This window comes from Aplysia californica, unplaced genomic scaffold, assembly GCF_000002075.1.
Source record: "Aplysia californica isolate F4 #8 unplaced genomic scaffold, AplCal3.0 scaffold00021, whole genome shotgun sequence".
Lineage (NCBI taxonomy): Eukaryota > Metazoa > Mollusca > Gastropoda > Aplysiida > Aplysiidae > Aplysia > Aplysia californica.
Window position 1 is genome coordinate 1,128,527 of NW_004797291.1, and position 13,624 is coordinate 1,142,150.

At 41.3% G+C, this 13,624-nt stretch overlaps 1 protein-coding gene across 1 annotated transcript in view; it reads left to right on the plus strand.

The window, feature by feature from the left end:
- Positions 1-667: 667 nt before the first annotated feature.
- The window catches only part of LOC101852748 (probable G-protein coupled receptor CG31760), a gene marked incomplete at its 3' end in the record, with an annotated part of 95,017 nt that continues 82,060 nt past the window's right edge, over positions 668-13,624 (plus strand). The window contains 1 exon segment of the mRNA XM_013087539.2: positions 668-1,589. Within this exon segment, the coding sequence (XP_012942993.1) occupies positions 1,460-1,589 (130 nt within the window).

Genomic DNA, 13,624 nt, shown 5'->3' on the forward strand with positions numbered 1-13,624 from the left:
TGTCTTCCTTCCTTTCTTCATTCAGCCATTACTCTTTTCCTCCAAGATGTGAATCGATCAGTCTGTTAGGCAAGTATCTCCAACATTCAGACAAAATATTCCCACTGATTACCAAGTATACTTTTGCAAGCCGATGAACTGGAAAATGTGCTCCTCGGGAATTTTACTAATGCAATTCACTGCATGTCCAAAACCTCTTTTATTCGCTGAGTGGAGACGCCGTTGCATTCCATCATCCCCCAAACCCCCCCCCCCAAAAAAAAACACAACAAAAAAACCAGTCACATTTTAAGAAAACAATGCTCCGTAAAAATGAAATAATTAGTGAGCAAACAAGGAAGAGAAAAGCAAACACGCTGAGTGGGACGCACCTCTTGAGATGGAGAAGCTAATGAGCAACGGATGACAACACTTTGTTCTGTAAAAAGCCACCAACCCGAAAACAAAGATGAATAAGAAAAAAAATACTATTAAAAAACCCCCAAACAAAACAAAGCAACTCCGGTCCCCCCCCAAAAAACAAAAAAAACAAACAAAAACAAACAACAACAACAAAACAACAACTGCAACAAACAAACAACAAAAATAACTAACCCCCACATCTCTCTCTAAATAAGACGGACTTTTCCAGTGTAAATTCGGTTATATTATAATGGGGATAGCGCGTCTTGTCTTTACTGTAAGCAGTTTCTACTTCTATGCCTCGGACTGACACCGCGTATAGTGATGACTATCGGAGATCTTTCCAGTTTTACCCGTACTCGGCTATGCACAATCTTGATCAAATCAATATTTTCCTAGCGCATGTGTGACCTTTTAGCTCACGGCCCCTTGTCGTTGTTCATGGAGTGAAGTATTGAGGGCACAAGGGAAAGCAATCATATTAATATATATAGCTGATCGAAAGAATCTGAAGCAGCTATATCGAATGTCGCTTCAAATAATCAGAATGTCATTCTCGATCTTCGGTTTCAGAAAACAGACGCCAGAGATTGTCGAGAAAGTTGAAGTGTGACTTTTCTGATCACAATTTATTACTTCAAAGAAAGAGGTTAGAAAAGCAAATGAAGCACAATTACTTTTCGCAAAAGGCATCTGCAGAAACTAAAAGTTACATTTTGATGTGAAAACAGCTTCCCTGTCAGATCGCAGTTCAGCGCTGAGTGAAGAAAGGTTGTTTCTATTGTCTATGGAGCTGAGCACGACTAAGAGCCACGCACTTGAAGTCTCCTGTTGTGGTGGTGATTCTCCACACCGCACCTAACCTTTTCATTTGACTGTGAGTATCACAAAGACAGCGCTGGCGACTAAAAACACCTACCATTATGTTTCCCGGTTTCAGGCGTGTATGCACTGATACTTATAAAAGAAAACAAGGCATGTGTTGTGCAGTCCTGAAAGAGAAAGAATCACCCATTACAAAGGTTTTCAACAACTGGTCTTATTCCAACTGTGCACGATGAAGTCGCTCACTAGTCATGTGATCGCCATGTTCGGGTTGGGCGTCTGGTGTTTCTTCTGCTGTGGATTTCTTCCTTTGGCCCAGGCCCAAGTGACAGAATCCAGCTATGCAGGGGCCAGTGCTCTTGGTGAGTACCTTGTTGTAAATGTCTGTTGCTGTTGTCGTTGTCGTTGTTGTTGTTGTTGTTGTTGTTGTTGTTGTTGTTGACATAGTGTCCACACCGGAAAAAGAACACCCCATGTGGAACCAGTACCCTAAGCTGAAAAAAAGTTATTCCTCAAATGACAAGACAATTCTTAACATTACTCGAATTCGAAAATTGGACTTACACAACTAGCTAAATTTTTACTAATTTTATCACAGCAACCGTTTCTTTCTTTATTTGTGCTCCAGAAACAAACACGTTTCGGACTTTAAAAATTACCGCTCTAGTTCTTTGGCTTCATAGCGATTTTGTCAAGATGTTAAGGATGATTCCAAACATTACGACATGTCATATTATATGCTACCGAAAATGTAGTATGAAACTTGATCCAGGAATTGTATTATCTTCGCTATACAACACCACTCGAGACAAAGCTTCAGTTTTACCATTACAAATATTCCCGATAAGGAGTTCTTGATGTATAAAGATACCACTTTAATTTCCTGTTACCAATTGTACCGTATATGCTTTTAACCGTGGTAGTGGCTTTTAGATCTGCAACCTTGTGAAAATGAACTTCAAGGAACCTTCGGGTCCAAGTCCAAGCAAAATAGGCCTTACTGCCAAGCATGGCCCAACTCCCTGGACCATGGGCAATTGTAAAGCGCTTTGTGTAAAACTGTTCTCCAAATTTATCATATTACTATTGTGTTCAGAGAATTCTCAGTGGCCTTTGAAAAGCGTTCTGTCCGTGTTGATCTGGGATTGCATATTATGTTTTCAGCATGTATTTGATGTATGAGATGTAAGCTAAAAAGGGGCAAATGAGATCAATTAAATTGTTGGGAAGAGTATTACTCATACCACGAAAACCTGCTATGCTATGTTCGTTATTTCCCTTTTGACAAATGAGTGTCACATACAAAGATTCCTCTGTGAATTATATTTTGTCGCTGGGTGTAGAACAATTTCTATTGTTATGGAGAAGTGACAGCAGTCCGTACATCCTGTACAGCATGTTTAAATAAACATGTCAAACACGGAGGTTGAAGAGGCATTGACTTTGGTGGATAAATATGAACAGAGTCAAGAAAGGATTTTCATAGCTTGGGGTGGGGGGTGGGGGTGGAAACAAAACAAGATAGATAGATAGATAGATAGATAGATAGATAGATAGATAGATAGATAGATAGATAGCTAGATAGATAGATAGATAGATAGATAGATAGATAGATAGATAGATAGATAGAGAGATAGAGAGATAGAGAGAGAGAGAAAGAGAGAGAGAGAGAGAGAGAGAGAGAGAGAGAGAGAGAGAGAAAAGAAGAGAGAAAGAGAGACAGAGGGTGGAGGGAGGTTTGATAGATATGAACACTACAATCCTATAACTGAGGGTCCATTGGTCAAAACACCTTCTTCATTGTGGTCTAGTTCTAGAAAAAAGAGCAGTCACTCTCCGCAACAATACAGTACAGTTAGATAAGTACGCGTCACTACCTTCTAAAGAATGCGTGATTTCAAAGATCATAAACCTGTCTCAATATATGACAAAAACATAGGCGATTTAGACATTTCAAACTGGCAAACTGAAACCCCTTAATTAAACCCGAAGTACATGTAAAGACTTTGCGTTGAAAGATGCTATAGAATGGCAGCGTGAAACATCTGCAACAGATGGGCAAGGACAGTAACGTAATATCATCCCTCGTAAGTTCTCTCCAAGGTTAATCAGATCAGCACAGGTAACGGAATTGCGATCTGTAATCACCAACGAGGGTGTCGGTCGACACTTCCCCCAGAATTGCCTAGTGTACTTTCTCTAAGCTTATTTTGAGCTTATACCTTTGAGCTTCATTAACCTATAATATGCGCATGGGCTGCGTTGTGGCGGCTATTTGAAATTCAAGTGGAGTTTTGACTCTCTTATTTAAATCACACCCACGCTCACTGAAGCAACTGAAGTGACAAAACGTATTTCACAAAATTTGAATATTTAATTTGAAGTTTTAGCTTGGCACGAACGAATCTGCGTCTTCTTGGCAGGTTAACGTTCTTCCTTCAGTTGTTTATGTTTGTTTCATTCTCCGCTCTTTTGATATGGCGGTCACCTGTGGTGTAACACGAGTTTGATTCCCATATTAGAAAACATATTTATATTAAGTATCTCCGACTGTGTGCTGAAATGATGTCTCCCTTTTAGCTCTGGTTACCCCTGACAAGCCTCTCTCGGAAACTCTTCTTGTGAAAAGGTAAACGAGCTTAAAAAGGGACTCGGGACAGCTGTAGTACAGAGGGTTCGTGCTCTGCACCCAGTCTTCTAAATTATCTGAAATGTGCTGATGGCAGAGGGAAATATTAACAGTCAAAATCAAATACTGATTAAACACAACGACTCTTAATTTAGAAAACAATATGCAAATACATGTACTAGTGTTGACCATTGCAGACATGCTAAAGGGCCTATATGAATGTATGTTCAACCCTGACTGTAAGGGCCAACCCGGGCTGTAAGGGATACAAAAACCCAAGAGGAACACAGATACTGGATAAAAGAGCTTCCCGCACGGAAATTAAGCTCGAGTCTTCTGTATTCTACGACGAAGCTCCTTACCGCTACATCACTGACACATGTCTTGAGGCTCTGCAATGGGATATACGAAACCTTTGTTCTAAAAATCAGTCGAGAGTTTCTTGAAAGAGGCAGGGGAAACTACAACGGAAAATGATACTCTTCTCCTTGGATACCTATTTGCATCTTGTTACCCGTTTCTTCCCTTGTATGTTTGTTACCATGTTTCAAATTTTTCCCTTCCTGAGAGAAATTCATATCCGAACACCTAAACACAGAATAGAAAATTGACTGACACCCCACCCCTCGCCTCCCAAAAAAGAAGAAAAGCCACTATAATGGAACAATGTATGTGCTACATACGAATAGGCTGAGGGTTAGACAGCTTCGTGTACAAAGGACGAAGACTGGCTGACGGGTTTTTGTGAAGGCGATTGGAAGTTTAGACATACATTTAAGCGGTTACTTGCGAGCACTTCATTATGTCAACCACCGATTACCCACATAAGCTGAGATAGGGCTATGGGGACAGTCTTACGATGCTGAAAGGCATTATTCGGTCATGACATTTGATTATGTCAGAGCCAAACGATTGGTGTCTGCGATGTTCGATTCACTACTGATGCTTGCTCCCAGTGGCGGAGCTTAGTGAAGGGCTAAAAAGCTTACCCCCCCCCCCCCCCCCCCCCCCACCAACTCTTTCCTTGCGTAAATGAATGTTTCATTGTTTAAATAAATAATCAGTTGAAACCGTTAAGACTGCTGTAAAATCTTCCACCTCCAGTTGCACGCAGTGAACGCATGCACTTGCTCGTTTATTTATTCTGTGTTGTCACCGTGTACAGCGATAGTAACCTAACAACCAATCAAAAAATCTTTAGAGCCAAGCCAATGACAAGCCCGTTCTCACACTTTCTCTCGGAAACTCTTTTTGTAAAAAGGTAAACGAGCTTAAAAAGGGACGCGAGAAAGCTGTAGCACAGAGGGTTCGTGCTCTTCAAGCTCTAACAATGGGGTTGGGGGGGGGGGGGAGTTTATGACACGCTTTCCACCACAGACCCAGAAAACAACCCGCTTATTGAGTCCTCGTTAGATATGTCTCGGTTTCTGCGACTACACGCATACATACACACATATACAAACTCACGCACATCTAAGTTTTACTCTGAACTGAGGAAATCGTACCTTTTAACTCAACCTACCCTTATTTCTGAGCCCCACCCACGCTTTCATCCACTCATCGCCACTGCTGCCCCACTCATTGACCCTGTCGCAGAAGTACATCTCATCCTAGATAATCTAAATCACGTGTAAATAGGGGTGGGGGTTGGGAGAACTAACAATTAGAACCAGACCCATCTTAGGAGTGAAGTATTCTCCTCTTTGGTGTGCTCTCTACAAAGGTCTGCTCGAACATTATTTTTTTGCTGGGTACTGAACTCAGCTCTGATGAAAAGCGCATCAAGTACTCTTGGGTCTGAGCAATCTTTGATTGAATAAACGCTGGAGAAATAATCATGTCAAAGCAAAAGTGGGGGAATAAGTGTTCTGTGTGATAGTTTGTATTTCTTACCTTTGTCTGTCTTGTTGTTCTATGATTTCCCTAGTGTGTCTTTTTACTTAATTTTTCATCTTGCACCATAAAAGCATGCAGGCACACGCGCGCGCACACACACATACACACATACACACACACACACACACACACACACACACACACACACACACACACACACGCACACACACACAACACACACGCACGCACGCACAAACAAACAAACAAACACGTACACACTCGTTCACACATATAAACACCCGAGGTACATTGCAGTCTTGGACTGAAACATAATATCTGTCTGGATTATTGGCCTATAGCATTATTAGACGCTTCGTCCTTTTCATTGATTTTGGAAGATTCTGCTTCTCCCCTAACCTTTTGTTACATCACTCCGTCATCTTGTATTTCCACGAGTCTAATGGTATAGCTGTAAACGTCTCGATCAGCGTTGTATCATATGTATTTCTCCTCTTTCACAACATGTCCATTCCCTATCTGGTTTCCGCCTTGGTTCGCTGAAGTCGGTCACAGGTCCATTTTAAATAGTAATTTCTTGCTTGCTGAAAACAGCGAGACTTTAAAGTGAAGTGCCTCTTTTGCTGTTTTGGAATAACTATCAAACGGTCAACCGCCACAAAACATATTTTTTCTCTGCACTGTTTTGATAACCGGCGATTTTCGATGGTATCCCAGATGGCATCGCGCTTCACCGCCTCAATTTTATTTCTCCTTCTGTTGTTTCTACCTGTATATATTTCCTTGGCCCTAATCGGTTGATGTACTTCCTTGAGCTAAATCAAATCAAATAACCAAAATAAAATCGTTACAAATAACGTCTTTTGTGTTATTTTTTCCCAAGGAACCTAAGACGGGTTTGAATACACACAAGTAAAGGTATACAGGAGACAAACAATATTAACCTGCTTTCTAAACTATTTTACAACGAAATATAATTCACAAGGAACCGGTACCCCCCGGAATCCATCTGCTAGAGCATACTGGGACGGTTATCTATTTTGCCAACCTTGTGTCGATCAAAGAAGCTGCATGAAGACAACGTCTGTAGTTACTGAGAAGTAAACCTAAACGTTGGAAAATGTCAGTGTACGCAAACCGTACTGACAATCGGATGGTTTATAAGAAAGCATTTTGAAGACGTGTCATAGACACATTATATGACTTTCATGATAAGGCGTTGCTTAGATCTGTTTTCGAACCAGCAGAATCTCCAAAGAATGTTTTCACCAACGTATTATATTTTAATTCCAAGAGAATCTGTCTTCTCATTTGCACATATACTGTTATTTTAGATTGTTATGCAGTCTTAAAGGTCAAATGTTCCAAGCAAAATTTTAAAACAAAAATAGAAATTGGTCAGATTATATGCAGACAAAGAAAAGACAATCTCTCTCTCTCTCTCTCTCTCTCTCTCTCTCTCTCTCTCTCTCTCTCTCTCTCTCTCTCTCTCTCTCTCTCTCTCTCTCTCTCTCTCTCTTTCTCTCTCTCTCTCTCTCTTTTTTAAAACCAGACTTGTTAAAGTAATTTTAATGGAAAGTCATTATGTAAATAATTCATACTTTTAAAAAATCAGCATGAAAACTGGCGATTGCAAAAGGCGTTGTCAGGTATAAAAATGCATTAATGCAAATTTATCTTGATGCCTTATGTCGATACAGTTGCGTCAGCAACATCATTCAGAAGATGTTTTCTTTCAAATGGGCATTTCAAAATTGGATGCAAAGAAAATCCTTAGAGTACGCCCACACCCACTGTTAACGACGACTGCAATTTCAGCTTTGCCAAACGAAAATCGAATAAACATTGTCTAATCAAAACTCCTCCTCCTTTATTTTTCCTTTCTTCTTCTTTTTAAAAATCAGTTTTCCTCCCTCTTTCGAACTATTTCAACCTTTCCCCACCTTTTGTGCATTCCCTTGAGGCATTCGATCTACATTATTACAATACAGAAACAGCGAATAAGCAAGACAAAACTGTTGCAGCGCCTGACAGACATGTAAATAATAAAAACTGTCGACACCTCCACGTTATACTAATTTTATAATCCATTTCCCCCGGTTTCATTTTATTTCCTTAACCCACCTCTCAGTAATAATAATTTTTGTTTTAAAAAAATATCGTTGATTGTTCAAGGAATTAATTGTCAGAAACTGTTAGTGTTACTAGAAGGAACATTTACTAATCTATTTTTCTTACGATCGTGGCGAGACTACAATTTCTCTCTATCCTGACGTTCTTTGTTTTGTTGTTTTCGAATAGACTTTGCATCTAACTGGGAAGAAACCTGGAGAGAGAGAGAGAGAGAGAGAGAGAGAGAGAGAGAGAGAGAGAGAGAGAGAGAGAGAGAGAGAGAGAGAGAGAGAGGGTGGAGGGAGAAAGAGAGAGAGAGAGAGAGGGAGGGGGGAGAGAAAGAGAGAGAGGGAGAGAGAGAGGGAGAGCGAGAGAAAGAAAGAAAGAGAGAGAGAGAGAGAGAGAGAGAGAGTGAGAGAGAGAGAGAGAGAGAGAGAGAGGGGGGGGGGAGTGAGGGAGGATGAGGGGACGATAGGTTCTGCGAAAGCTTTGGGTTGTTGTTGTTTGGGTTTTTTTAGAAAGCGAAAAGTATATAGTTATTCTACAGATCAGGATTGCAGCAATTGTGATGACAACAATTCTTTTCCTTTTTCCTTTCCCTGCAATACATTGCAATGAAATCTCTGAAATATTCACTCTCTCCGTTTCTTTCCGCCTGCTTCCCTCCCCAGGAATTGAGCTGTGCCCATCCTCTCTGTAAATGATATACATGTTTAATTATGCACGCAAAAATTGAGCACATACAATAATCCGACCTAGTCACGCACACTGACATAACACACACACACACACACACACACACACACACACACACACACACACACACACACACACACACACACCCAGACACACACACACGTGCGCGCTCATAAACTCCCCTCCCCCACTCACAAACAAACGCACGCTCAACCGCACCCACTCACTCACACACACTCCTACATGGACAAAAAAATGTCCTCGTGTTCTCAGATTTTCCGTCCAACATTACTTACATCTTCCACAAACCTCATACACAGCTTTGCTTTTACTCCCACAACTTGAAGTGTTTTCCTACCCCGCAGTTCTCTCGGCGCACGAGTTTGAAAGTTGTCTGCCCTTGCACCCACTGCTTTGTTCTATTCGTTTTCTCTAATTGAACGTGTGATATAATACTAGTATTCAATACAGCCATATACAGACTGGGCAAAACCTATTAGTCCTTTAAAAGGTAGACTTAAGTTTTTGTCCCCATAATCCTTATCACATCCGTCGCTTTTTTACTATTGCTACAATGGTCGTGCAATGTTTTTTGAAGAAAGATCACGTCGGTGATCTGGGATTACGGGGTGGGAAATGAGGGATATTTCCACACATTGTTCATTTCCGCTTTCTGGTTATGAATCCATTACTGACACATTTTTTAAAAGACTAGGTTTATCAATTCTGACTTTGAAAATACAAACCGTAGAAAGAAATGAAAGTTACCAGGACAAGCAGAAAGGACATCGATTTAAGTCGCAGAGAACTGTGATAACAACAACAGCAGGAAAAAAATCAACAGCAATACTAACAGTAACATCAGCAGCAGCAATAACAACAACAACATTAACAACAACAACAGCAACAACAACAAAAATAACAATACCAACAACAACAATAATAACAACAAACAACGATGACAACAAAACAATGTCCAGAATAAGAAGAATAAACTTCCAGCTCCAGCCATTACAACAACGAGAACAACAAAAGCAACAAACAAAAATCCAACAACAACAGCAACAACAGAAGCAGCAGCAACAGCAACAGCAGCAACAGCAACAGCAGCAACAGAAGCAGCAGCAGCTCAGCAGAATAGCTCACTTGAACCGGCCTACATTATACGAATAGGATCTGAGTTCGATTCCAGAAATGTAATTATTCTTTCTCGTGACAAACGAGCTCTTTTAATAAGAAATAGAGTGAGGGGGTGTGACTATGATGTACCAACGTCTGTTGTATCAAGGACAGACTCGTCGCTACGAATGTCGAAAACACGAGCTCGATTCTCACATCCAAGTGATCAGTTTATTGAGTTTCTCAAACTTTACAAGCACTTTACATGCTTCGTAAATCTTGATTTTTGTTTTTATTTTTACCAGTATATCTTTTATTACCGTATTTGCTAGTGATATGTACCCTGACGTTTGCCTTAAAAATAATGGAGTGGCTACTCGTCCGATGTCGGGTGACTAGCGCCAGGCTACTCGCCCGATCTAAGATTTCTGCGCATGTTCCGGTCGAACGAATTCGGTCGATTAACCCCGCCTGGCCTGCGGCTTCTAGCCCTTTGGGTTTTCTGCGCATGTTCCGTGTTGTGGCCTGTGGGGATTTCTGCGCATGCTCCTTTAAAATTCGCGTGATCAGTCGCGTAAGATTCAGTCACTCACTCGGTCACTCCTTGTCCTCAAAGTCAAGAGTCGGATCGGTCAACATGGCAGCTGAATTATATGTGGGAAAGACTTTCCAAAGTTTTAGAGACCTGAGTGAAACAATTTTTAAAATTTACCACTTTTCACGTGAATAATTTGTAATCGCAGATTGCAGAAATCTCTCTCTCTCTCTCTCTCTCTCTCTCTCTCTCTCTCTCTCTCTCTCTCTCTCCATCTCTCTTTCTCGTTCTCATTCTCTCTCTCTCTCTCTCTCTCTCTCTCTCTCTCTCTCTCTCCCCCCCCCTCCTCCTCTCTTTCTTTCTCTCTCTGCCCGAAGACAAAATTTATCGCTTTCAACTCAGCGCTGGAACGTTTGTTTACACTCGTATCAAGGGCCTTCACGCGCTAAGAAGACGAGGTAAATCTAGCGCCCAAGTCTCGTTCAGACGTGACAGAGGGCAATTGAAACATCTTGGTAGTAGCTAGACAATCTTTAATAACATAACGGCGCTGCATTTCTCTTGTTAGTAACGTTGTCACCGGCATTCCGATGAATGATAATAATCAAATAATTAACAAAGGGTGATAGATCTAGGGGATCTACAACAATGTAGTCAACTCGCGAGGGAAACCTCGGAAGACGACAAAAAATAGATGTCGGAAAAACATCATCTATGATCTATTTTGGGCCAATCACAGAAGTGCGCTAGGTGCTCTCAATAGCTTCATGTCGCTCGGAAGGCGATCCATCCGAAGTGGGCGCCCCGTATAAGACTAAGACTAGATCTAGATGACAGGCTCCGGGTGGGCAGAAAATGCTAGCCACAAGAGTTCGCAGAAATCCCCACGGGCCAGTAGCGTCGAGCTACTCGACCGAATTCGGTCGACTAGCCTGACGCAAACCACCCTAGATCAGGCGAGTAGCCTGATGCTAGTCATACGACATCGGGCGAGTAGCCTGACGCTAGCCTGACGCTAGCCACCCGACATCGAGCGAGTAACCTGGCGCTAGTCACCCGACATCGGGCGAGTAGCACCGGCCTAAGAATAACGACTTTGATTTATAACTGTATCCGCTTCTCCTTTAAATAGAAGACATTTCGTTCTGTGCATGACGATTAAAATGTTGTGTTTTCGGATCCGCAAAAGGATGAAAAAGGTAAGACAACTGAAATCGATTACAATGACGATATCAAAGTTTTTAGTTTTATAAGGAATTTTACGACACTTGCAACAATTTTAGATCAAATAAATGCCGAGGATTAGAAGTGCTAATAGAGATTAACATACAAGAAAAGAAGGAGGAGAAATAAAGACTACAAATGTTTGACAGGAAAGAGGTAGCAAGCCACACTAGAGCGCCCGCCAATCACCCACCACAAAGACATAGCCCCAGAATAGAGGGTATCCCCAAGACGTGTCCATAGCCAGCCAATAGTTTCAGCTAATTGGTCACACATGTTGAGATCGCTTGGAATTCCACCTTGGGTCATCCGCTCTACAGCCCAACATGATGCCAACTAAGTTAATGGCGCCCCAGGGGTGTAGAAGAGGAACCGAAATGCTAAAGCGTGTAGGGGACAAAGGGGAGCAATTATTGAAGAACACGCATAACCCAAAATTGATGTATAACGTTACACTGTTTGTCGTTACGTGAGATCCACTTTTGCCCTGATAAACAAATCCATCTGGTAATTAATCAAACCTCTATCTGACATACTCTGAACAAAGAACTCTGTAGTTCATAATTAAGATGTTGTATAACCGATGAACGATATGAGACCTCCCCTATTCTACGTGAAAGGCATCCAGTTGTGAAATCAGATTGTTATATAAAATAGTCTTTAATAATTAGCAGATAATGCGATGTCAATACACAGAATAACAAGGTAATTCTGGTTCAGGCAATGAAAGACCACACAAAACCAAGGGCTGAAGTCATCTAGTCACGAAACCAAGCAGTCTTCCAACCTAGCCACATGACAACAGTATTAAGCGACGTCAATAGTCAGAACTGGGATGCACACCTTCAGGAATGCTTGTGATTTCGTACAGCTTTTAATAGACTGTCTTGCCTATCTTGAGGTTAAACACCCTGCTAAACACTGTTTGGTCTTTCGGTTTAGCTTTTGCTAGCCAACTGTAGGATATAGCCGCCCCCCTCCCCCCTCCCCCCCCCCCCCCCGAACAATGACCTCCGTTCTGTTCTATCTGCTGTTCTCCGTATTATCTTGGTTGTTCCCGTTCCCTCTATGGTGTCACCTTGCCACTTTCTTTCTGGTCTGCCTCTCGATCATTTTATTGCCATTGGTCTCCATTCAATACATCTTTTTGTCCATCTGCTATCTACCTTTCAAGCTATGAGACAAGCCTATTTCCATTTTTGTCGGAGTATAAATCTGGGGATTTGCCACTCATTTGTATACATTTGCCATGATTTCCATATTATTTTTGTGTACTTTATTTGATCTTGTATTATTATACCAAGCATTTTCCTTTCCATTTCTCTCTGTGCTGTCTTTGCTTTCTTTACGATATTTCTCATAATTGGCATGGTTTGACACTCATAGCTTATTACAATAACAAAGCATTAGTTGAAAACTTGTCTTTTTACGGGAATTATGGTGATCATCAAAGTGAACCTTAAGCAGTCATGTTAGAGCAACGGTACTAAAATGCTGACAAAGCTACTGGCCTTCCAGTTTTTGCTGCAGTAGACAATAGATCTAGCTTAGGAAGACCGAAATATGGCCCACAATAAACGAAAGGCAACTAATACCAGGCCTGCCTCGGAATGTAAATGTATGTTATTGCGAATATGTTTGGGGCGCAGTTTGAGGTAATGGTTAGGCGACTTCTAGTGTGTAGTGGTCAGGCATTTTGCCTTTGCTCGTTGAATATGCGAGTTCGATTCACAAGCTGTTTTCTCGAACGTCTCAGTCTACCTATTGGGATGATGTGTCCCATTCAGTATACCTATCTCTGACAGGTAGGGTCGAAGCAGCCCGCCTCCTAGTGAAAATGATATCGACTGAGTCATTAATAAGTTAGAATCGTTTAACAATCATTTTGTGTAATGTTAATGCTGGGCTGAGCTTAAGGCATCCAAGTTTGGATTTGGTTGACACTTCTGGTTTGTGTATATTATGTTAGAGAGGTTAATGTTAAGCTTAGCAATAAAAGGTCAAGATTAGATTTGTGAAACACGCGTTCTTAGGGAAAAACTCAGCATCATGGTCGACATTGTTTTAGTAACGAAATAGCCTATTCAATCTTTAAATAATACTTCAAGGTTACAGTCGATTCAGACACTGTTGAACAATTTGATAAATATTACAAACTCACTCGGCTGGGTGGTATGTGTGTAAGTGTGTGTGTGTGTATGTGTGTGTGTGTGTGTGTGTGTGTGTGT